This window comes from Microchirus variegatus, assembly GCF_963457635.1.
Source record: "Microchirus variegatus genome assembly, chromosome: 2".
Lineage (NCBI taxonomy): Eukaryota > Metazoa > Chordata > Actinopteri > Pleuronectiformes > Soleidae > Microchirus > Microchirus variegatus.
In genome coordinates, this window is record NC_139803.1 from 24928511 (window position 1) to 24955786 (window position 27276).

General features: G+C 39.5%; 1 protein-coding gene across 1 annotated transcript in view; it reads left to right on the forward strand.

Annotated features, from left to right (window-relative positions):
• Positions 1-5549, forward strand: part of LOC310938249 (glucosidase 2 subunit beta-like) — a gene marked incomplete at both ends in the record, with an annotated part of 121327 nt that extends 115778 nt beyond the window's left edge. Inside the window, 2 exons of the mRNA XM_083902738.1 lie at positions 1071-1170; positions 5412-5549. Coding sequence (XP_083758864.1) covers positions 1071-1170; positions 5412-5549 — 238 coding nt within the window. The remainder of the gene's footprint in view (positions 1-1070; positions 1171-5411) is intronic.
• Positions 5550-27276: the final 21727 nt, after the last annotated feature.

Consider the following 27276-nt stretch of genomic DNA (forward strand, 5'->3'; position numbering starts at 1 on the left):
AATTAACTAATGCAACAATGAATGTATTTTGTTTGTCTTTATTGTTGTCTCTGACAACATGTAGGTCAGCCAGAAAGGCTACTTTTTAATATGTTGTCCTTTGACAACACTATGTAACTAACACTATGTAGTACTCAGAGGCAAGACGAGATCTTACCACTTTAAACCTTTTTGGAAATGTCGATGTTCAAGGACATTGATCAAGTGTTGTGCTTGTGCAGTGGATAGGAAAAGCACTTAGGCATATTAAAAGTTAAGTTTTATTCATAGCCTTTAGTTGATCTTGATTTAGAATGATAAGCATATAATTGATAAGCCATTCATAAAAAGAAAAGGGCCATGAAATGTTGTCAGGGTTGTTTTTCTATTTACTTTGCATGTTTCTAAAATAAAAAGATGGATTTAATTGCCATGACAAACCAGTTAAGGGTGAAAAAACATGTTTCACTAAGTTATTCACCTCTCCAACAGGATTACAATGTTTTACAAAGATCCTAGCAGCCTTACTATGTACACCACCTCAAAGAGGCTGCTCAAGGTCAACAAAAGATCAGAGGACATTAAGCTGCTGAAAGTCTAATCAAATGACATCTGTCAGTGCTGTGCTGGACAGTTTCCACTGGCACTGCTTTGATTGTCCTTATTCCCTTTGAAATATTCTGTGAGAACGTAATGAGCTTGCACTGGGCAGAAGATGGGCTTCTTCACTGGCATTGTTTTTTTCTCTTCCTGTTCCCTTGTGTGTTGCTGCTTTAACTCTGACAAAACTGTAATTAATATTTCCCCTCCATTGTTGAAGAGAAGAAGGCCACGAACCAAAAGAGAGAAGTGCCAAACTGGCCATCTTGCCAACTTTTTAGTTTTTCCTGGAAGAGAGTGCTTCTCATAAAAAAAAACAAAAAAAACCTGCCCAGTGGTGTTTCTTTGCTCAAATTGTCCCAATTGTTTATAAAAGAAAATTACACATTTTTATTTGGCCTTACAAAAAGACATAACGCAAGCAATTTGTCATTTACAAGAAAAATAGTATTATATATTTTGTTTATTATTTGTTTTTCTTACATTTTTAGGATGTGGGGGATGTGGGCAGGAGCACCAAAGAGCCAGTACAGTCAGATGGTTTATGAAAATGGAGAACCCTGCTGGCAAGGAGGATCACGCAGTGCCACAGTAAGTACTGTGTGTGTGTGTGCGTGTGTGTGTGTGCGTGTGTGCGTGCGTGTGTGCGTGCGTGTGTGCGTGCGCGTGTGCGCGCGTGTGTGCGTGCGTGTGTGCGTGCGTGCATATAAACATATATTAACACGCTCACACAGAACATGCCGGTACTGTCCACTACGCAGTACCGGCACTTCTTAATTTAATATTCTGAGTACTGGCACTTAATGTACACAGTAAAAGTACTTTATACTACTCATGCATGAAGTATATAAAGTTTGTCCAATAAAATTGAAACCATAAACCACTAATACAAGTTGTGGTACTTCATACTACTTGTGCGTTAAGTCCAATAAAACTGAAAGCATAAACTAACTCGTAAAAATGTCAATTATTTTCAATACCATAAAATAAGACAAGATATTCCTTTATTCTTCCCCCATATGGGGAAACGTGCATTGTTACAGCAGGCAAACATCACAACAAATTAGACAGAGAAGAAAGATAGAAATAAGCAAAGGAAATCCAAGTATATATGCAAAGAAAATGTGCAAGACGAACAATACAAAAACAAGGTGAGCGACTGTATTCTTTTCAGTACGATGTGTTTGGTGTTGATAAGACTTAATTTAGAAAATATTGAACTGTTTGGTTTGAACCATTTCAATAAATGTAGCATAGAGGAGGAACATCAGCGCTCTTCACATATAGGAGCGGCTGATTTGACAACAGAAATCCAAATTACCGCAGTGTCATCTCGCGAGAAGTGCCGATACTCAAATCGGTAAACTTAAGAAGTGTCGGTACTGCGTATCGGACAGTGCCGCTGCCCCCCCATCAAGCACTGCTTCTTGGTCTTCCATTCAGCCCGTTCCTCTGCTTCCTAATAGTAAAGCTGCAAAAGCCATGTATTCGTGTTGTGGCTTTTGCATCCCAATCCTTGTTTTAAAACTCTAGAAAAGAAATAAATAAGGAACCATCAAATACCCAAGCCAAATTACAGGCCAAACGCAATCTTTTGTCATTCGCTTCTTAACTGCAGAGTTTTTCTTGTTTAATATCATATTTTTCGAAAGATGCCTCCCTTTGTTTGTTCTGCTCCTTTTTTCATTGTTTTCCTACTGTGATGACAAATGCTGTATTAAGCGTATTGCCTTCTATATTTATGTTGTCATCTTGCTGCGTTTCTCTCCTCTCACGTCCCTGAACCAGTTTTTATTCACTAGTCAGTCACAGGCAATTCAATTTCACTGTCAAAATCTGTTCAATTAAAGTAAATAAAGACATACATTGTCTGAAAACAAAATGTTTTTATAATAATTGTTTGTCATTTTGACATGTTCTCTTTATTTCTACTTCACTATAGCCTTGCAGGTCTGGTTTTAAACTTGAAAGCTTGTATTTAAATGATGGCTACTGCTGTTTTTGTGATAAATGTATAATATAATTTTAGCATAATTTCCATATCATCATTTAACAGAAGAGTTTCACACATAATTAATTCCAGCCACTTATAATATGTCAAAATGTAAAGCTACTGTCAAGCCATTGTGAGAATTCTTTGAAGTGTCGAGCTTCATTTGTGGTTTTATTCTGAGCTAAAAGCTGTTGTTGAACCGACAGTGTTACTGAAATGGACAATATTCTGACTTTGTAACTTTTCTAACAGTCATATATGAGGTTTGTATCAATTGAGTTATATGAAAAATAATTTAATTCTCTTCACTGATAAAATACTGTTTCATCTGAGGTAACAAATAATCATTTATGGTAGTTTGGTGTGCTAGGAGCAGCTTTTGAGCGATTCCCTCTGAGAGTTTGTGCTGCCAAAATGATATAGTTTACAGTTTAATATGAGGTGCTCACTGTCAGTAAAAAAATACAGCACCTTGTTTTTCCAGAAACAGTTTCCTAGATATTCTGGATTATCTACAAAACACAGTCAACTGTTTACAAATGCACAACTTATTCAACAGAACGATTTCCAGTGAAACCAGTTTACAGCAAAATGAGAACTTATTCTTGTTCTTTATGGTTAATGCTGCGTTCTCCTGCAGCTTTCCCCCTCTCATTCGCTCTGTTTCTTCAGGATTGGCCACCTCCCTCAGCCGTGTCTGTGTCTGTCATTTATAATTTTCATGTTAGAATTTGCTCAGTTAAAAAATGGAGTGCATTTAATCATCTCATTTTCTTTGCCTGGCCCTCTCTCTTCATATCAGAGTCCAGTGAATGTCGTTGGCGAATGTATTCATACCAACCAGAGGCCCCCCTCTGAAAAGACTAAACTGAATTCCTTTGATGCGACCTTCTAACCATGTGCAGTCGGCATAAATGAAGTCTCGTCAGAAGTCAACGCTCATTATATTTGAAATGCTGAACCTCGTCTTTGGGTAGTGCTCTCTCTTTCTGCTCTAAAACACACTTCTCTCTTTATACTTGACTAGTGGCACCAGTGATGTATTGTTTCACTGGTGGATATCAAGGTAATCCAAATTCAAGCAGTGTGCAGTGTATCTCAAGTCCACGGGGGAAGAGTGAACTCAACTGTTTCATTTATTAATTGAATTCGAACTGCTGGACTGTTGCTGTTACATGTGAGCAGTGAGTTTAGCTGTAGCTGTGGCGGATGAGTACGTAGAAGGAGAAGTAAGTAGAATCATTATTTGTGCTTATTTATTCTAAGACAGAGTTATGCCACGAGTTAATTGGACATACACATTTAAAAAAGGAAATCCTTTTTTTTTAACTATAGATCTGGTGCTTAACACCTTTATCCTACCTTTCCCATGATGCAACTCTGTCGTGTCTTTCATTAACTTGGTTTGACCTAACCAAAATCATTTTTAAGTCAAAGTTGAATCAACAATTATTATAAACATACAAATGAGTGAATGCTTTGTTTCATCATGTGACATGCCTCCATTTTTAATCAAAGTAAAACCAAATCACCACTTGTACCAGACTCAGCACAGTAATACCTGTCAAGTTTCCATCGCTCTCCCTAACTAGGTGCTTTTGTTCGCCAGAGGGATTGTCTGTACTGGGTGCAGTATGATGTGAGGGGTTGCTATGGAAACCCCCTGGAAGTAAAATAAGTTGTTTTTCCCTCTCCAGTCTCTTACAGAGGGTGTCAAAGTTACAGATTAAATGACATGAGCGTGGTAATCACATCCTCCTCTGCCCTGTTCTGTTCACACGTGTTGTCAACAACAGTGATGTCCCATAATGTCCCACAGTTACAGCCACACTTTGGTTCTTGTGCTCTCATTGCAGAAAAGGTAGTAATGAAACTGTATTGTGTGATTTATTTGAGGAGAGACCGGAATATGTGTGCAATGACCACTCCACTGTGTAAAGACTGAGTCTGTACATAATGCTGCCAACTTTTTTTTTTTTTTTTTTTTTTTTTTCAAAATCAGGGATTTTCATTTTTTTTTTTTTTTAAATCGTGCAGGCTGAAGTTTCGAAGAAGCCACTTCAAATCACACAGTATTGTGGGTCTTAAAACCATAAACTTTGTATTTGAACTGGGGTTGTTTGATCACTGCTAATCGATTCCTAGTTAGGGTGTGGTGACCAATCGGCTGCTGGTCACAGAGAAAACACATGGCTACTGAATATGCAGCTGCACCTGCCGAGGTTCCTCACTGCTCCTGTGCTTCGAGAAGCTGTGCGTGTTCACCGTTAAATGAAGATGGAAAAGGAAAATACGCAGGTGAACTAAATTGTGGCTGTACTTCTTACCGAAGACAGAGGCTTCTGGCCATGCCGCCGCTGATCTCAGTGATCTGCTGTGAGCAGACGTGTTAGCATTTAAGCTAGCGGACTAGTTAGCAGACTTCATCGTTGCAAACTTTCTCCAGAGTTTATACACAAACGGATGGCTTATTTTAGAGAGCAGGACATGAGAATAACTGGGCAACTTGAGGAACAGATACAGTAGTTACATCTGAGATGATGACACGACACCAGCACCCCGAATGAATGAAGTGTGTCTGCGTCGGCTATGCTAAGTGGTGATATCTTTCCCCTTTCAGCTCATTAGTATTTGGTGAGTTTAGGTTTTACTAGTGGTTAGTTGATAGTGTGTCGCGTGCTGTGAGTTTTTTTTATTATATAAGTAATCTAAACATACTGTCTTAAGAGGTAGGATAGTGTCTTCCATCAACCCCCCGCTCTGCCTTGGCTCTTTACACAGCCTAACAACACTCTTCTCCCCACACCACCTCAACTTTTCTCTCTTTGTGCGTTTCTAGGTCACACTGACATGCGGAACAGAGACAGCCTTGCAATCGGTGAAGGAGCCCAGCAAATGCCAGTACATCATGGACTTTCAGACTCCTGTGGCCTGTCAGCCAGTGCTAAAGCAACGGGGCATACACAGTGAACTGTGACCCCTCCCTCAACTGGCGTAGCCTAGATTAACCTAGCTGCCCCCAACCCTTCCCCAAATGTCTACCCTGCGATGACAGGCTAGGGTCCTGAGGGTCCGCTCTGACATCTGTTACCAGAACATATACTTCCAACAAAGTCTTGCTAAGGTCAGAATGTGATTTTTAGTAACTCTGTTCTTCCACTTTAGTTTTCATTGTTACAATGCAGCTTTATTTCTACTATGTCTTAGTATTGAAAGGCTGCATGAGTTAGTAAGGGTTTTATTCTCAGCAATATTACGATACAATTATGACGTATTTATTGAATAAAAAGAATCCAACTGTAAAGGATCGGTTGCATTGTAATCTGCCATTATCACTTTAAGTGACTGCTGTGTCAAGTTGCTGTTTTTTATAAGCACAAATGGAAGAACTGCAGACTTGTACTTTATTATAGCGGCTACTCTAGTCTGTTGATATTCAGTATTTTTCTATTGCCAATAAATCAATGAAGAAAGAAAAACTAAAACCAACAATGATTTGATCATCTATTATGTAAATACACATGACAACCATACTTGTACTAAGTTACTTGTTCTTTCATTATGATGAACATCAGGGCTGTGTTTTCTGTGGTGCCCTCCCTGCAGCTGTAAATACCAACATTAAATGATTACAAAGCCACAGCTGATAATAGTAATAGTAGCATTTGCCAAAAACCACAATATCCAGCTGTTTTTGGCCCCATTTTAAAATGTAACATGTCATATTTGTGACCTGAAAGGTTTACGTCGTGAGCTGGAACCAGTGGGCCTGGGACTACACAGTGCTACAGACCGAGTAAGAATGTTACACAGTCACAGAAACAAACAGATACATTGTTGGTTTTGTTTTTTTTTTGTTTTTTTTATCTGTTTTTAAATATAGGTTAAAAAAATTAAATTAAGCTCAGCATTGTCCTTTACGTACCGTTTTCCCTGCAGCCCTCAAAGCTGGGGTAGGCAACATGTTTTTAGTGTTATTGAGCAATAATTCCGTATTAACCTTTCAGCATAATGTAAATAGATGGATCTGAAACAATCGTTTGCAGCTCATCTATCCTCTGTTCCAAGCCTTTGGGAAACATTGGAAGACATTGACCAATCACAGCTCAGTTATTCTACCAAGAAGCTGTCTGTACACTGCCCTTCAGTGGAAAAGTTGCTCACATCTGCCTCCACTGCAAAGCTGCCTAAAAAGAAGAGTTTGACAATAGATGCAATAAAAAGACATCACTATCAGCAGAGCTTTTCAGAGGTGAGAGATTCCCTCGGGTCATACAGTATTTCATGTATGTCCGTGCTCATGACAGAGAACTGCAGTCCCAAAAAATGTATTATTTTTCTACCCATCCTGCCTACCGCAGCTTTACGGCCTAACGACAATACCACTGTATGTAGATAGTCAAAGAAATAAAAATGACATTTCTGCAAATGCTTCAAAATTGTTGTCGTCCACTTAGAGCTTGTTTCGCCCGACGGCATTTTCATGCTGCACACAGGAAGTGACGGGAACTGACCATATTGCTGTTTATCGATGCACCTCTGTATTGTATTATTATTTGGGAAAATACAGACACTGTTACATAGCACTGTAATAATGTAGTATTTATACATGGTGAAAGACTCTGACAGTGTTAACTTTTTACTATTTAAAGCACCATTTCTGCTTCAGCTATAGGACACGCCTGAAGTCACGCCCATAATTCACGCAAGGTATCATGGGCCATAGGAATATGGGTATAGTATAGTGTTGATGTTTGTATTCATGTGTCTGTACATGCATATGATGCCTAAACATACCCTACAGATACATGAATATATAATCACAACAGTTTCCAAGTATTTTCATGCTTTCAGTTCTTATTAGTGATGCACTGCTGACTGAATGTGACATCTCTTGATTTCACACGATTCCCCCCCGCAAAAAAAAAAAACAGTCTGCTTCTCTCACTGTGCATGTTATGCGTGATGTCGTTATGTAATGTAAGAGAGTGGGTTTTTCTGCAGCACAGCCCTCTGCTCATTAAGCAGGAGCTAAATCAGTTGTCAGGTATCCAATAGGCTGCTTGATATATTCCTACCCTGCCGGGGCAGCTGTGTGTCTGTTTGCCTGCTAGCAATGCAATAGCCTGAGGCTGTGTAGCCCAGGGACTGCAGCTTTTTATTTATCTGGCTTCAGCTCCCAAACACACACACTCTATTTCATGGCAAAACTATTTACTCTCACCTTCGCTTTTCTAAATAATGGTGTTTTGCTGAAGGTGTCAACCAATTCAGACAAAAGTCATTTCTGCTAAAACTAAACACAAACAGCACAGTCTATGCTTGGTGCTGTTCTTTTTTATTTATTTTTTTGCTCGTGTTTTAAAGATGTGTTTATACAGCACAATCTGACAACTCACAGGCTAATGATCCTGTTTATGTAGCTACTGAGAAGACGCGCTCCAATCGATCAGCCAAAATGGCAAGACAAAAAGAGTTTTTCCAAGGATGTAATCCTTTCTGATTCACCAACATCCCAAGGAAGCAACACTTTTTAGCTGTGTATTTTAATCTCTCCCTCATTCAGCATTTTGAATATGCAACAGATGCCAAAGCTGATGTCAGCATAAAAAAACACTAAGCTTGCCCTGCTCTTAAATCAGTAGCAGCAGCAGCAGCAGCTGGAAATGTTGCCAATCACACAGACACTGTGAAAAGCAGCGCTTCTTCCAATATTGCAGAAAAAACTATTAGTATTGCATCATTGCTATATGGTGGCCATGTTATGGAGATTCATGAATAACTTTCCCTTGGATGAAACGTGTGCCCACAACGGAGGATATTCAACCGTCTGTACAATATTGACAACTCTGACTTCACTTATCGATCATAATGTGTTGAGTTACTTGTGTGCTTCAGCATTGGCAGGCTCCACTTTATAAATAGAGATAGACGGTTATTTCCAGCCTCTACGGTGAGTTTTTGAACTGGCTGACCACCTATATTGTGCTACCGATCCAAAATGGGAAGGCGGGACTTGTGGTAAGGGTTCAGTGGGGGAAGCTGAGCACATGCTGAGCTCACACAGACGTAAACTAGCACATACTTACACACCTCCATTCAGCACATTTGCACATGAAGGGGTAGCGGAAGGAAAGTCTTTTTCACGTTGAGCGTGGGCGTATTTGTGTGTTGACTCCAAATTGCTAAAAGGGCCCACAGGCTTTATATTGCATTAAATCTCCGACTCAGCTTTGTAGAAACTAGTTCAGGCCACCTGTTCCACGAAGTGGAAGAAAGCCAGGCCCTCGACAACTAACTGACTGACTGGCTGACTGACGCCCACCATATCCCACTGCCGCTTTCACTCTTTTGGAGATTGTTTTTAAGCTTCCATCTTTAAAGGGAGGCCAGTTATGCCCTCAGGCCTGAGGGGGGGGGGGGGGGTACTTGTGCTGAGTCTGCGTGCGACAGTCGCATCCATCTCCCTCACTTCAACACTCACTCCACTCCATTTAGTCGCAATACTAATGTTTCACAGTCGGCTGAGTACGCATTTTTATTTGATCTTATTTCTGTGGTATTAGGTTTTTAAGGCGATGGTTACTGTACAGTAGTGTGCAAAAGGTCTCAGGGCGCCACCAGTTTTGTTGTTTCTGTGATCTTTGGCGTTTAGATTGGAATGATGTGACTTTAATATGTATTAGCAAGCTGTCATTGTGTTTAACTCATACATGTGTATGAAATTCTCAATCGTGTCTTGAATAAACCTGTAATAGACCTTTTTCAAATCAGATATTTCTCAACATGAAATAATAGGACCAATAACAGTTTAGTTTCAAGAAAGTCGGGATCGTGCTATTGTTGGAGTTTAACAATAGCATTTTCTATAGCTATTTTAGCCATTTTAAAACTGCATACGTTTCCTGTGTTTTCTGGATGTGTTCAGATAAGTGATGGGGGAACAATTATACTGTATGGTCATTACAGCATTGCTAAAACATCAAATCTAACAGGTTGCCGAAGACTTTTGCACAGTACTGCACAGTTTCAGATCTACAAACCTTGTTGTTCATTATGTATTTCTTTGAACCCATTTGCTTTATTAGTTATCTTATGGTTAAGAACATAAAAATGAAAATTTTTCCTTGAGTGGGGTGGGGGTGTGTGGAAAGTAAAGACTTGTTTCACTTTCAGTCAATAGTTTTTGGTTACCTGGTGAGTTTAAGTCTAAATCAACTCCAAATAACTGACTCTTTAACTCGATTAGATTATTTGCTATGTTTACCAACTAGTTGCTCTGTGCTGCAAAGTGAGAATATCCTTGGTTTTCAGAGCTTTGAGTTAGATGAGAAACACACACAGCAAACAAAAACAGATGATAATGAAAAGGAATCTCTTTATCATAACATATTTTTGTGTAAATAGTGTAATAACAGCATATTCTATTACCTAAAAATGTACAGCATGTAAAGACACTACTCGATGCACTGCAGAGACGAGGTAGTATCACTTTTCTCAGTAGGACGTCATGCAGACATCATACGAATAGAGAGGAGTGAGAGGATTAGAGATTCAGATGAACAAAGACTAATATTGACAGGACGGGAAAGAGAAGGGGGAGGAAGAGAATGATACGCAAAATAGAGGAATAAACAGCGACAAAAAAAATGACAGAGACCAGGCCGACGCTTGAGGGAAAACTCTCGCTTTGAGAGGAGGAGAGAGACAAAGTCAGTGAGTAGAGAACAGCAAGGGGAGGAGCAGAGAGAAAGGGAGAGGAAAGTGAAACTGGGAGAGGGAGGCAGGCTTGGTAGAAGCAGCACTGCCTATCCAAGTAGAGGGTGAATGTTTCTGTTTGTGCTCTCACGTCGGCAAGCGAGGCTCAACACTTCCCCTGTGGAGCGGATGAGCGTAAGCGTGTCGCGGTTGGAGGCTGGACGACCGATCTGTGATAGCATGTGGTTACCAGTGGCCTCCTGCAGTCGCCTTCTCACACTTACAGAGCAGGAGGCTGGTTGTGACGAGGATCGAGGCCTGGGAAGCAAGTGTATAAAAGGTCACTTTTAAATCGCACCAAATATAAAATGTAATATACAGGGATTATCCAATTATAGACAATTATACTATTATACTAACACTCAGAAAGTCATTTTCGGGTTTAATGTCGGCTTGTAGCTCTAAATAGGCCAAATTATCTGTGTTCAAGGGGCAGGTGGATTACTTTAAATGGTTTCAAATGTCAAGGGGAACAATTCCTGTTATGACAGCATGTATCAAACAAAGTGCAGTGACAAAAAAAAAAAAGGGAACACTGCTTACAAACTGAAATTAACCAGCAGGGATATGATGCAAATCAACAGTGTTGGGTAATGCTGCGAATTTGCATAAAACCTAATAATGTCGTACCTTTTGTCGCAGTGTTTGCTACAGGGATTTAGCAAGTTCAAAGACAAAAAAGACGCAATCAAAGTGGCTGCCTTTCCTGCTCCAATTTACAACTTTAGCCAAGATATGAGGTCATAGTACCTTTCTGTTGATAGAAAGTTGAGAGAACTACAAATTACATCACAAACCGGGAGCTAATTATGCGACAGAAACCTTCATAATTATGTTATAATATTGCTGACGCTGTTGAGTTTTGTTTAAACACCACATTAAATCATCCCATGAAGTGGTGCCAAAAGCCGACAACCTACGTTAACCTAAGGCTACAAGAGGCTCCAACACACGTGATTCAAATAAATGTCTCTTTATCAGGCTTCAGCAGAGCTTACTGACAAGCTGAACATTTGAATCAGGTGTGTTTGAGCACGGAAACGTTATTTGTGATTTTTCTGCATGTTTGAGGCAACAGATTATTTATTTATTAATTCATTTCCACATCCGTTTTTTTTTTTTCAGACTTTCATCCATCATCCATCAGTCCACGCTGAGAAAATGGGCGCCTATGTGGTGAGTATAAAGTATTCTGAAGGTGCTTGTAAGTGGATAGTTTGTATATGTGAATGACAATTTCAGCTGTGTAGATGAGCTCCGGTCCTGTGACACATGCGCCACGCGCGCAAATGCAACCAGTGACAGACCCGAAAACTTGATTGACGGTGGCAATCCGAACACTTTCCTTGCTCTTCTGTGGCTGTTTCTCCCTCTGCAAATTGTTGTTTTTCCCCTCTTGTAGCCACCATTAGGATGATAGATGAGACGAGATGCAGAGGGGATGGTTAATCTTTCACAGAGAGAAAGACCAGAGAGGAGGGAAGGGGGGAGGGGGGGGGCACAAGAGCAGAATGCCCTGTACATAAATAAACAGGATGTTGGGATTTAGCAGGAAAATGTGTAGAGGGGAGAAAGATTATGGTGATCACTACTCATAGATAAGAGGATGGAAGGCCCGGGAAAAGAGAGAGGGGGGGACAAAGAAGTGGGAGAGCCTGTGTGAGGTGATTGAAAGTGATTGAAACGGAACAGAGTGGATAACAGATGGAATGAAAAGCAGAATCTGGATGAAGAAAGAGGAGAGTTGCTGGGATATAACGAGGGGGAGACGGAGAGCAGCAGGATCCTGGTGGGCGAGGGGAGGGGATTCTGGAGGGCTATATTGGGCTCAGTTTCTCCACAGGAGCTGCTTAATGAGCACAGAGTTTGTAAGTAATTATTGGTTATCAACTTGATAATAGTCATTGCTCCATTTTGTGTAGCAGTTTCCACATACTTATACAATTATGGCAATTATTAATGAGTGTTTGCATTGCTGCTTTGCATCTCAAAGATATAGATTATATAGACTCGGCCATTATTTGTTTGCATTACATAATACAGGTTAGTGGAGAGGGGAGAGGAAAAAACTGGATTCTTCTAAGCAATAAGGCAAACAATAAAGAGACAGTTTAGTTTTCAAAACAACGCTCGAAATTTCATTTTGAAACTAGGCAAACGGAGACTGTGGATCATCCTTTCCAGCTTTTGTTGCCGCTAATATTTTCTCATTGTGCAGCAAGTATCACATTTAGATCAAACAATTTGGACCCTCAGACAAATAAAGTAAAAAAAAAAAAAATGGAGTGCTGGTATGCTGCAGGGAGCGTTAGGAACGAGAGAAGACAAAGAAGAGTGATGGAGAGGGTAAGGGTGCACAACAGCTTACACCGTGCAGGAGAGTCATCCATTTTAAGGGCTGCAGCTCACTACCTGCTAGCTTTTCATTAGAAGGTGAGACATAGTGATAGGGGATTTGAGGATGCTGACGGATGACTAGCCAGACAGACGGCTCTTGGCTCCATTGTACAGGGACATAGCACTGCACATACTCTACTACTTCTACACAAACAGAGCACTTGATGCTTTTTAAGTGAATAAAAGAGGCACAAAACACGTAGGGATGTATTTGGGTGATCTACAAATCTGCCGAGAGCTGAACAATAGATGTGAACACACTGACGAGAGGAGTCTCCGGATTTGTAGCTTGAACAATGCCCTGAGATTTCATGAATGAAATCTGTCTCTTTAAATAATGGAGAGCCTGCTTTTTCTGGCTTTTGGAAGAATTGGATTTAAATTTCACATCAGTGCTGTGAGGGGGGGGGAAAGAGACACGATTGCTCAGCTCAAATAAAAAAAAAGGGGGAAAGAAGTCAGCGGGTACTTCTCCAGGCTGTGTTGATTCAGTCATCAATTACAGCAGCGGCAGTCGTGATAAATAAAAGACAACAACAGACTAGCTGCAAAGCCCCGTCACTGGCAGTCATTCAGCACCCACTGAAACATACTGAGTTATAGATCTACGGCATCCGTCTGCCTGTATACACGCGTCATTGATCTCTATAAGTTCTTGTTGAAAGTCTACACATTTGATCAAAGGTGGTGGAGGGTGGATGGCATTTTTCCAAAGTGAGAAGACCAGAGATACACCTGGGGAAGAATAGCTGTGAAGGGGGGGGGGGGGGATCTGCCGCGACAGATCTGGATCAAAAGTACCCATTGCAGAATCAAAGTCTGCAGCATCAATATTTCATCATAGGAGAACCTGCTGGCCGTCTCACACCCCCTCCTGAAACCTTTCCTTTCCACTTCTTTCTTTTTCGTCCTGTCCTTTCCTAGACTGTGTTGTTGTGTAAGATAAATTGTGTTTTCCTGAAGGAACTGGTCAATCAGTGCAAACCTAGTTTCAGAAGTCACTTAGCTGTTGCTAATTAGCACTTACCACCAAAACCACAATCACTCAAACGCTGAAAATGAAGAATTATCACAATCTGTCATTGATATTTCAGCACTGACAACCACTTGTATGATCAAAGAATTTCAATATCATAGCTGCAAGTCTTTTAGACTCTTTATTTCCCAAAATGCATCATCATAAAGTCTTTATTAAGCCCTTGAGCCGTGTCCATGTAACTCAGCATTTCAGTGTCAAGTCTGTAGTCTCCTTATGAAATCACCAGGTTTCTTTTCTGCATTGGAAAAACATTATAAATTAGAAAGTTGTTGTTTTTTTCCATGGTCAACTGCTATTTTTTTAAGGTAATGTTAATTGTCATGTGAGAAATAGGTGTTATCCCATTGGAAACAACCCTTTAACCCCAACAATAATTGCTTGGGGGGAAAATATCAGTCTTTGTTTCATATTTATCTCCATTAAGGGTTACCAAATAATGTTCCACGTTCATATTCTCAGAACTACTATCTATCCCTGGGGCTAAAAAAGAAAAGAGAAATCACTTACAGTTTAACAGCCAAACCTTCATCATAAACCCGATTAAAATGTCACCAGGTTCAGTCTAATTAAGGCCAAATAAATACGGAAGGATCCAAGTTCTCAGTATGGAAAACTTTGTTTCTAAATTGCGTCGTTTCACACCAAAGATTGAAACTTACGAGAAATCTATGCAAATAAAACTGCGACAAGTTAAAAGAACCTTTCGCGAGACGGTATGTCATATTCATGAATCCAACCCAAATGTGTCAGAATTTGGATTCTTCTCCCAAAACTGGGAGGCTGCAGCATTCATGCTGTGCAGAAACTAGGCTACACTGTGCTTAAACATGGCACCACACTGACTAATACAGGAAGAGGTTAAGTGAATGCATTCGGGAGAAGGAGAGAGAGATTTTTTTCCCCCCACACAACAGTATTAAAGCAGGGGAGGGAAATGAAACTTTGCATTATTTTTAGTAGGAAATTATGTCTGTGCATCTCGGTAATTATAAAGCAATTCAGAACTGACTGATAGGCCTCCGGTGGACTTTTTTTTTTTTTTTCTCCTCCCTTCCCTCGCAGTCTTATCTTTTCCCACCACAACTGCACAGACTCCTACATGCATTTTAATATGGTAATTATCAAGTGAATTCTAAACACTAACCAAAAGAAAAAGCTGGCGAAAGCATTTAAAATGGGATTCAGCCACCAGCTTCCTATATCAACACAAGTCGTGCTTCTTTCACTTCCTGATTAGGAGGATTTATTCAGGGTATTTATAGCCCCTATCTCTTTTTTGTCTACAGGCAGACGTGCTATTTACTGTATTTTGCTGCCGTCCTTTGGCTGATTTGCAAACGTGATAAAGTCAATGAATGAGTGAGCTTATTCTTTCAAAAATAAGATAGGACTATTTTGAGTAGAGCAGGGGTCAGCCTGTGCTATTATTTAACATATCCTCTACTCTACATGCATTTACAATAAAGAATAGTCTTGGAAAGCTGAGTGTGCAGATTGTTAGCTTTTGTCCTCATAGTCTGCTACTCAACTGGGAAACAAAACAAAAAAAGTGTTGTTGGACAACCTTGGTCCTAAAAGTAGCTTTTTTTTTGCCAACTACAATAAATGGATACAGAAGGAGAGAGAAAGAGTGAGAGGAGGTGGTGAGGTCTTCCCTATGGACTCCTATCTCCAGGCAAGTTTTTCTCTTGTTTGATGGAGCCCAACAGAATTTTCTCAGTGAGGCCGCAGTAAAGGAGAAGCAGCAACTGCGGTGCTACGGGTGTAAATATCTTAGCATACAGTTTACCAAAAATCAGTTGCAGGGGAAGGAAAACCAAAGCTGCTCTGGTTCTGCTTTGTTTGGGAGCTTACAGAGGCCAGTGGATCAGTTTGTCTCTACTTCATATTGGTATAGGTAGTTTTTTCCTCTCCCACAGGAGCCCAGGTCTGCTCTAGTGTTCCTTCTCACTCCACCTTCACTGTTGGTATCCAGTCACTCCAGCCAGAGAAAACTATAATGCCCACTCTAGGTGCATATTTAATGTAGGGCAAAATCTCAAAGTTTAGTTTAGTTAACATAAACCATATGGACACAGTCTGCCACTTTGCCAGATGAGGCCAACCTGGAAGTAAGAATAGATTGAATAGCCACCATGGGGCGACACCGCTGGTTAACGGTAAACATTTTTCTGAGGCCTTAATGGCCTCATTCTCTAGTTTCAGCTCTTCCTTGATGTGTTTCCATTTAGAGGTAATTAGACGATATACTTATAAACAGTATGTGTCAGTGTGATTGACAGCTGGTTTTGACCAACAGATGCCTGTTGCAGGTGAATTTCCATTTGTAAAACCTCAGCATGGCGTTGGTCAAGTCACAAATCTGCAGGCTTCAAAACAAAGAGATTGGATTGTTGAGTGATGTCATTCCCAGCTGCCAGGAAGTAGTCTGCTGATCAATTTAAGATTTGATGGAGGTGCTCCCATTGTGTTTTGCTAGCAGATACTGTAGCCAATTTTATCCACTCTGTGCCGTAATTCCCTCTGTCCCCTCTCTCCATGTTCATCTTCTCTTCCTCCCTCCTGGGTTTAGCTTTGCAGCCTAGCCTGTGGGCCCAGGGATGTTGTATTAATTAACTCGCCTCACTGCACTCTCATCAAGCTGCCAGTAAATGGCCCCGCTCCAAGTTTCCCTCCCGGAGCGTAGCAAGATGGCAGCATCCGTAAACAACTTAAAATTTACGGTACTGCAGTCACAGCGGCAAAGGCCCCTGCTACTCCTTACACCGAAGGAAGTCGGGGCTGAAGCGTGCTATTCAAACAGATCCCCGCTCCACACACTGCTGCGCGCCTTATATATGTAAATGCGTTTTGGTTCGACTCAAACTGCCACCACAGTCATCCATTCTTCCCCTGCCTCTCCGATGTCTGTGATTTGCAATCGCCGCTCAGAACAAAGTGCATTCTTTTTTAACGTGCACTGCTGAATGACGCATGACTAACGCTCGGCGGCGGAGCGGTCACAAACGACTTTGTATGTGGCGTGATTAAAATGTGCGCAAATCTTTGTCAATATAAAGATGGCCATGCAAATGGCTGCTCCTCAGAGAGAGTGCAGAGTGTAATGAGGTAAATATTACACTGTGTTTTTGTTGCTGTGATGTCAGGAGCATTTGAGCGGAGCTACGTCAGAAACTCATAGTTTGTGAATACAACCCCTCAGCCCTGGAGGATTTCTGAAGCCCTACTTTAGGATAAAACAGTGTGAAGACGTAATAAATTCCAATCAAGTGCTGTGTTTGAATCTGTAATTAGTCTCAACACAACCCCCCCCCCTCTTTTTTTTTTGCCTTATCTTTTCCTCTAAGAGCAATGTTTGTACATGATCAGTAGTGGTTCTTATAATAATTGGTTTATATACAAATGTTTAAAAGTGACAGCAAGATATGTGACATGACCACAAAGTGACAATAAGGACACAAAACAGTTACAAAGGTACATGAAAATAGATGTTTATGTTTACAAGGGAACTATTCTTCCCATCAATTTAGCATGAATTAAGCACAAAGCAGCATCAAAGTGAAACGCAACAGAGCCACACAGCAGTTGTTCATTGTGAAGGCCAAGCACAGAAATACTCCAGCCTCGTATCATCCATAAACAATGATCTGAGGCTCCTTTTTTTTTTTCTGTGGACATAGCTTCCGTCTGTTTTCTCTCTCATTGGCAGGAGTGGGCGAAATAGTCCTCACAGTGACACACCCCGAAGTGAGTCAGATCAAACATCATTATTCTCTGGGTAAATATTGTGAAGAGATCTCATCTCCACTCCGCTGGCGAGGAAATGAGGGACGAGACGCTATTCTGGGCAGAGTGTGGTCAACTTTGAATCAGGTCTTTATCACAGCAGAACGGACGCAGGCGAACGACACCTCGTGGCTTTAGCCGAGCAAACATGTTAACATGACATCATCATAAACACCTCGGCTACGTTCGCGCTAGAAAATCCCATAATCATTTCAGATTGTATATTGATTTTCAGACACCTGTAGTGTCTTTGTTTCACAATTATCAATGCTATATTATCATTTATGTCCACTTTTGCTCTATAAATATCAGTACATGTTGGAATATAAATGTCAGAGTCAGACTTAATTGCTCCCACACAAAGCACTTCATCAGGGATCTACTTTGGGTCCTTTTCTGTTTTGATAACAATAATATTATAACTGTGATAGCAATAACATATATTTTCATTTTACTACTTATGTTAACCTGATTATTGAACTGACTGCTTAGGAATTACATTTTTGTTAACCTTGTGTCTTTGGTGGAGGCATAATGTTTTGTTTGTTAAACATTGTTTACCACTTCATCGCTGCAGATTAGATTAGTGGGATATCTACTGTTTTAGAAACATTCATTTGATTTATCTTACCTTTATTTAACCAGGTAAGTCAGTCGAGAACCAATTGTCATTTACAATTCTGACCTGGGCAAGCGGCAGCACAACAAGGGGGCACATAAACAACAAGATTGAAGAAAAACATCAACGACAGACGATATTAAACCATTCGTAACAGTTACGTGTTGAATAAAAGCGGTTAAAAGCAGGTGCGATAGTCGCGAGTTGCTGAAATGATGAACGCCCAAAAGCAGCGCAGACTTTGGGGATGAGTAAGTTAATGAAGCTGCTGGAATCAGGAACACAGGGAACAGAAACCAACGTGTTTGTCTGTGAGAATGAAGAGAGGGCAACAGTTGACCAGAAAAATCTAGACTGCAGTGCGGAACTAGACCGGAAGTTCCTATTATCGCTGTTTTTTTTGGTGTGTATCTGCGTCATTACCTTGTTTATGAAGCCTGACGGTTCAAAACAAACAGTTCAGCCATTGCTGAGAACGTTGTGTTTTATTGTAATCTCGGGGCTCAACGAGATCACTGAAAATCCCGTTAACGTTACGTAAGCAGCGGTTCTCCTGAACAACCGATCGTCCTGCTCCGGGCGGTAGTCCGGGCACATCCGGTTGCATACATTGAACCGCAGAAGAAGAATAACGTCCGTTGTGGAGGTGTTTCACGAGCAACAGTGTCTTCTGACTCTGGGTCTGACTCCGGTTTAAAGTCATAAAGGGACTGCGGCGGGGAGTCGTGACGAAGCTATTTTTAAACACTGTTAAAACAATGTTTTGATAATGAGTAGCAGTGCATCCACCGTTCCAGAGAGGGAGCTGCGCTTCTGAGAGCTGACGTGATAGATTACGTCACTTCCAGATACCTGGCCAATCACAACACAGGTGGGAAGGCTCTACGCTGGCTGGCCAATCACAACACACTCTGTCTTCTCGGGCGAGATTTATGGCTAAAAATAGCTCGACTGACAAGCGCTTCGAAAAGGACAGATTTCAATCGGCTCATTTACATCAACTAGGAGGATTTTGACCATAAAAACAACTTAATATATGTTAGTAGACCTCCATAACTCACATATATGTGCAACAGGACCACTCTATGTGACCTTTAAGCAAATAGTGTTTTAATGATTATTAATATTATAGCTTCTTTCTCATTGCCTCCAACCTAATGTTGTGAAGTCTTTTGACCAGAAGGAGCCAACAGCAAACCAAGTCTAAAATGGCGATGACCAAAGAACAAAACTTGTCGATAACAATCACTGACAGAACGTCCTCAGTCCCTGAGATGGGGCTGGAGTCCTCAGTAGTTTCCTCAGACCTCAAATTCATCTTTGATTCCCAAAGTCAACAGACAGAGACATAGATTTCCTGTCTGTTCTCCTCAGACTGTTGGTGGGAGCTGAGGGAAAAAAAAGGAGAGAAGTGAAGAAGCTGTGTTTGTTGATTTCCATCCTCGTGCCGGCGGCTTGCCTCGGCAGCTATTCTCGGGGCTCGTCTCGTATGTGGGGGGGTTTACAGAGAGGAGATGTCTTGCCGTGGCACTGCAAAATGAGAAATGACACGGTTTTCCCCAAACATGGAACCTCATTGGTCTGTTATGGATTAGTTAAGGCTGTTATTCTAATCTGCACCCCTTTTCTTCACTGCCTCATTATAGAACGGAGGTGCCAAGGTTATTCTTCATCGGGAGGAAAAACACAGAGCTGTTCTTGGGGAAAGATAGGTGGCGTCTTCTTTGATGGAAGCCAGAAGCCAAGCGGCGACAATTGGTGATGTAAGAACGTTAATCCAATCACCGAACATGTTTGACCGTGGCCTGCAAGAAACCGCAAGACAGCAGAACAAGGTCCTACACTGAGCAGGATTCACTCGTGTCTTTCAAAATGGAAATATGATGCAAAAGAGCAACAGAAGTGTCAGTGGCAGAGAGGAAATCAGAGAATGTCTGCATGCGGTGCATTAAAAAAGGGGTTTTGTTTCCTTTGAGCTTCAACATTTCATTCATTTCAAGCTGGTTAAAAATGCTACTTTCACCATTTTCATCTTTGCATGTGACTCAGTAATATGTGTGCATATCTGCTGATCACCACTTGTCCTCTCGAATAGAGAGATGCAGCATGTGTAATCCTTCATAACCTCTTACATATGATTTCAGGCTGTGCTTAACGGAAGGACCTCACTCAGAGAGAATGCACTCGTGAACGGACCTGTTAAATATCCATGACACTTGGCCATTACTGGGACCATTTACAAGTCAGGTAAAGAGGGCCGCTAATTCATCCACTCCATCCCAATGTGTTAAACTAACCTGTTTCAATTATACTTTGAAAAAGCAAAAAAAAAAAGACAGAACACTCTAAATCACTGTATTTTGATTTACTATATGTATGGCTATAAGGTACTTTTGAAATATAACTTAATGTACTTTTTCTGTATTATTTGGCCCACTTTCACTTAAAAAAAAAAAAGAATCAGCAGCTGTCATCTGAAAAGCCAATTTATTCATTTCAAGTGGTTGATTGTGTTCTAATGAAATATTTTGGCAGTGTTTGTGTGTGTCTTTGTCCTCTAGGAGAAAGGACTATTGCAGATGCTGCTCTATAGGTTGAAGGCAGACCACATGGCAGCCGTGTGTCCAGATGAAGGTGAACATGTCCACAGTAGTGGTTGGAGCTTTTTATGACAGCTGGCAAGTAAAAGAGCCAAAAATGTAATTATTATATATCTAAAATACAGTTGTTTAATATACCAAGTTCCCTAATGTACAATATCACCCCATTTGCTAAAGCCGATTAGAGACTTTAATTGGAATGATTTCACTTTGAGTCCTCACAGTACAAAAGTATTGCATATTGAAATTGTACAAAAAAAAAACCTGCCAAAACATTGCAGGTTTAAAGTAACTTTATATAAAGTAATTGTTTTGATTGTCCTGCAGAGAAAATGTGTACTCCAGCCTTACACCTGCACTATTCAGGCTGAGGCTGTTGGTTGTTATGTTCCTTGCATTCGTTTAGGTAAAACTGCAATATAGTTTAATGTCATTAGAGTCAGCAAACACTGTTGTGTGTTGGCTTAGTACACAGTAGAGTTTCTGTGAGTGATTCAAGCACAACAATTAGTTAATTAGTTCCTTGTTTTGAGAAATAATGAAGATTTGATTGTACCACATTGTAGGTCTAATGACGCACATTTGTTTACATCTGTGTACCTTTCTACTGCTGTTGTAGCTATGTTAAAATGTGCTTATTAATTCATGTACATTTGTCTTCTAGCACATTTTCTAGATGTCAGTGGGGATTTTTCAGCCTGTGTGCAAATGAATGAGTAACAACGTTTAGAAGTGGTCACACTAAACTTGGATGGCTGTCATCTGTACCGTCAGTCATTGTTGCTACATAGCAGCTACATATTTAGCCATAATTACGGTCGCTTCATCTTCCTGCAATGTCATTCTGGGTGAGAGTCTGCTTCAGTAATGTCATCATTTCTTGATGAAAAAGAGCACTTTTAGTGGACATAAAGAAGAACGTCAGGTTGCCCAACAGGAACCAATTTGGATTAACCAATGAGTCCAGGTTGAAAATTCTCAGAATTCCCTTGACTAGAAATTAATATTTGCAGCTGGAAAGTCAGTTGGTTAAAGATTGAGGTTGTGTTATTTTTTTGTTTGTTTTATGAAAAAAGAAAAAAATTGTAGTTATTGTTAATGACAAATTGGAGAAACACCCGTAAACATTGTGGTTGGATGGAAGGTTGTCACGTTAGCCAGAATAATAGGGGGAGGAGTCTCGCCTGTCAGTGTGAGTGTGACCTCTGACCTTTGACCCTGTTGTTGTTTGGTCAGGAGTTTCATGGGAGTCTTTACTCTCTGCTGCTGCGGAAGATCCACGTTGTCAATGTCAGCGATGCAGCCTCACGCTCTGTTTTGCTGAGTCACAGAGACTCACTAATGGTGAGTCAGCAGATTATCTAAGAGTATATGTTGGAATTTCACTGTTTCGCTAGAATTAGTACATGTGACGTGAAATTAATCACTTATGTTTGACGCTGCAGGGTGACCTGTGAAGTCGGCATCGTTAGGTGTCGTTGCTGCAGGAGATCTCGTCACAGCGCCTCCTGGAGGTCACGGGTGGCGACAGCATGGATGCTAAAGAGAAAGTCCATGTCATTGGCAACAAGCTCTGCCTCCTGCTGCGGCAGGCGGACGCTGAGCTTCAACAGAAACTGGTACGTCAATGTATTTTTACAAAAAAAAAATGTTTTTGATGGTTTGTTCTCACAAAAAGGAACTGTTCTTTATACGGTAAATTGATGTGAAAACACAGAGAACTAGATTGAAATGTTAGGAAAAAAGTACTCAAAGTGATTCATTGATGAATTTATTATTGTAGCCCCTTTGCGTTCTGTTCAGTAAAAAGATTCAGGTTATTCGTAGAAGATAAGACCGTGTTTGTAAAGATTCAAACTGATGTGACAGAAAAGAGGGATTAAAAATTAGTTGATATTGAGTCAAGATCTGTGCGAGTGAATTAGATGGTGGTTTGTGCCGAGTCATGTCTCCATATGAAACCCTCTGACAGGAAGTTGTGGTTTGGTGCAGATCTTGATGAGGTCACAAAGATGACACTAACGTGTGAAGTGGTTTGAAAAGTGTTTGTTTGTCACAGGAAGTGATCTCCGGCTGCTCTGAGAAGGACAGCATCAGTGACTCTGAATCGCTGAGGTTCATGTGGATCAACAGTGTCTCTGGTGTGGGAGAGTGGGTGGTTTACAGATTTCAGTTAACATGATGATCAACTGAAGTCAACAGTTTAAGATGAAGACCTCACCATGTTCTTAGGATACCATAGGTCACCGTTGGTATTACAGAGTCTCTGCAGGTTTCAACAAGTCAAATTTAAGACTTTTTAAGACTTTTTAAAGACCGTAATGAAAACAATTTAAGACCCATTTCAAATCTACACTGGCAAAAAAGTACAAAAGACATGAAGGAAAATTGGAGCCACAAATCGTTGAACTTGCAATTCGGCTTAGCTGTGGGCTTTTGTTAAGTTTTCTCCGCTGCTATGCTAAGCTATAACACACATATGTATGTCGTTTTTGACCATTTTTGGACGACATACTATACTATGACGTTTTTGACCAATTATGAACTATTTTGGATGACATACTATACTATGACGTTTTTTACCATTTTTGGACGACATACTATACAATGACGTTTTTGACCATTTTTGGACGACATACTATACTATGACATTCTTGACCAATTTTGACCATTTTTTGACGACATACTATACTATGTCGTTTTTGACAATTTTTGGACGACATACTATGCTATGTCGTTTTTGACAATTTTTGGAAGACATACTGGACTATGTCGTTTTTGACCATGTTTGGATGGCATACTATACTATGTCGTTTTTGACCGTTTTGGGACGACATACTATACTATGACGTTTTTGACCATTTTTGGATGGCATACTATACTATGTCGTTTTTTACCATTTTTGGACGACATACTATACAATGACGTTTTTGACCATTTTTTGACGACATACTATACTATGACATTCTTGACCAATTTTGACCATTTTAAGACGACATACTATACTATGTCGTTTTTGACAATTTTTGGATGGCATACTATACTATGACGTTTTTGACCAATTATGAACTATTTTGGATGACATACTATACTATGACGTTTTTGACCATTTTTGGACGACATACTATACTATGTCATTTTTGACAATTTTTGGATGGCATACTATACTATGACGAGTTTGACCAATTATGAACCATTTTGGATGACATACTATACTATGACATTTTTGACCAATTATGATAATTTTTGACGACATACTATACTATGTCTTTTTTTACCATTTTTGGATGACATACTATACTATGACGTTTTTGACCATTTTTGGAAGACATACTATACTATGACACTCTTGACCAATTTTGACCATTTTAAGACGACATACTATACTATGTCGTTTTTGACAATTTTTGGATGGCATACTATACTATGACGTTTTTGACCATTTTTGGACAACATACTATACTATGACATTTTTGACCAATTTTGACCATTTTGGGACGACATACTATACTATGACGATTTTGACCAATTATGACCATTTTTGGACGACATACTATACTATGTCGTTTTTGACGATTTTTGGACGACATACTATACTAGGTAGTTTTTGACCATTTTTGGACGACATACTATACTATGACGTTTTTGACCATTTTTGGCGACATACTATACTATGACATTCTTGACCAATTTTGACCATTTTTGGGCGACATACTATACTATGACGTTTTTGACCATTTTTGGCGACATACTATACTATGACATCCTTGACCAATTTTGAACGACATACTATGCTATGTCGTTTTTGACCATTTTTGGACGACATACTATGCTATGTCGTTTTTGACCATTTTTGGCGAGACACTATACGATGACATTCTTGACCAATTTTGACCAATTTTGGACGACATACTATGCTATGTCGTTTTTGACCATTTTTGGACGGCATACTGGACTATTTCGTTTTTGACCATTTTTGGACGACATACTATACTATGACGTTTTTGACCATTTTTAGTGACATACTATACTATGTCGTTTTTGACCATTTTGGGACGACATACTATACTATGACATTTTGACCATTTTGGGACGACATACTATACTATGACGATTTTGACCAATTATGACCATTTATGGATGACATACTATACTATGACATTCTTGACCAATTTTGACCAATTTTGGACGACATACTATGCTATGTCGTTTTTGACAATTTTTGGACGACATACTATGCTATGTCGTTTTTGACAATTTTTGGACGACATACTGGACTATGTCGTTTTTGACCATTTTTGGATGGCATACTATACTATGTCGTTTTTGACCATTTTGGGACGACATAATATACTATGACGATTTTGACGATTTTGGGACAACATACTATAATATCACGATTTGACCAATTATGACAATTTTTGGATGGCATACTATACTATGACATTCTTGACCATTTTTAGACAACATACTATACTATGACATTTTTGACCAATTTTGACCATTTTGGGACGACATACTATACTATGTCGTTTTTGACCATTTTGGGAAGACATACTATACTATGACGTTTTTGACCATTTTGGGACGACATACTATACTATGACGATTTTGACCAATTATGAACTATTTTGGATGACATACTATACTATGACGTTTTTGACCATTTTTGGACGACATACTATACTATGACGTTTTTGACCATTTTTGGATGGCATACTATACTATGTCGTTTTTTACCATTTTTGGACGACATACTATACAATGACGTTTTTGACCATTTTTAGACGACATACTTTACTATGACGTTTTTGACCAATTATGAACTATTTTGGATGACATACTATACTATGACGTTTTTGACCATTTTTGGACGACATAGTATACTATGACGTTTTTGACCATTTTTGGATGACATACTATACTATGACGTTTTTGACCATTTTTGGATGGCATACTATACTATGTCGTTTTTTACCATTTTTGGACGACATACTATACAATGACGTTTTTGACCATTTTTGGACGACATACTATACTATGACATTCTTGACCAATTTTGACCATTTTAAGACGACATACTATACTATGTCGTTTTTGACAATTTTTGGATGGCATACTATACTATGACGTTTTTGACCAATTATGAACTATTTTGGATGACATACTATACTATGACGTTTTTGACCATTTTTGGACGACATACTATACTATGTCATTTTTGACAATTTTTGGACGACATACTATACTATGACGAGTTTGACCAATTATGAACCATTTTGGATGACATACTATACTATGACATTTTTGACCAATTATGATAATTTTTGACGACATACTATACTATGTCTTTTTTTACCATTTTTGGATGACATACTATACTATGACGTTTTTGACCAATTATAACCATTTTTGGACGACATACTATACTAGGACGTTTTTGACCATTTTTGGAAGACATACTATACTATGACACTCTTGACCAATTTTGACCATTTTAAGACGACATACTATACTATGTCGTTTTTGACAATTTTTGGATGGCATACTATACTATGACGTTTTTGACCAATTATGAACTATTTTGGATGACATACTATACTATGACGTTTTTGACCATTTTTGGACGACATACTATACTGTCATTTTTGACAATTTTTGGATGGCATACTATACTATGACGAGTTTGACCAATTATGAACCATTTTGGATGACATACTATACTATGACATTTTTGACCAATTATGATAATTTTTGACGACATACTATACTATGTCTTTTTTTACCATTTTTGGATGACATACTATACTATGACGTTTTTGACCAATTATAACCATTTTTGGACGACATACTATACTAGGACGTTTTTGACCATTTTTGGAAGACATACTATACCATGACACTCTTGACCAATTTTGACCATTTTAAGACGACATACTATACTATGTCGTTTTTGACAATTTTTGGATGGCATACTATACTATGACGTTTTTGACCATTTTTGGACAACATACTATACTATGACATTTTTGACCAATTTTGACCATTTTGGGACGACATACTATACTATGACAATTTAACCAATTATGACCATTTTTGGACGACATACTATACTATGTCGTTTTTGACGATTTTTGGACGACATACTATACTAGGTAGTTTTTGACCATTTTTGGACGACATACTATACTATGACGTTTTTGACCATTTTTGGCGACATACTATACTATGACATTCTTGACCAATTTTGACCATTTTTGGACGACATACTATACTATGACGTTTTTGACCATTTTTGGCGACATACTATACTATGACATTCTTGACCAATTTTGACCAATTTTGGACGACATACTATGCTATGTCGTTTTTGACCATTTTTGGACGACATACTATGCTATGTCGTTTTTGACCATTTTTGGACGACATACTATGCTATGTCGTTTTTGACCATTTTGGGACGACATGCTATACTATGACGATTTTGACCAATTATGACCATTTT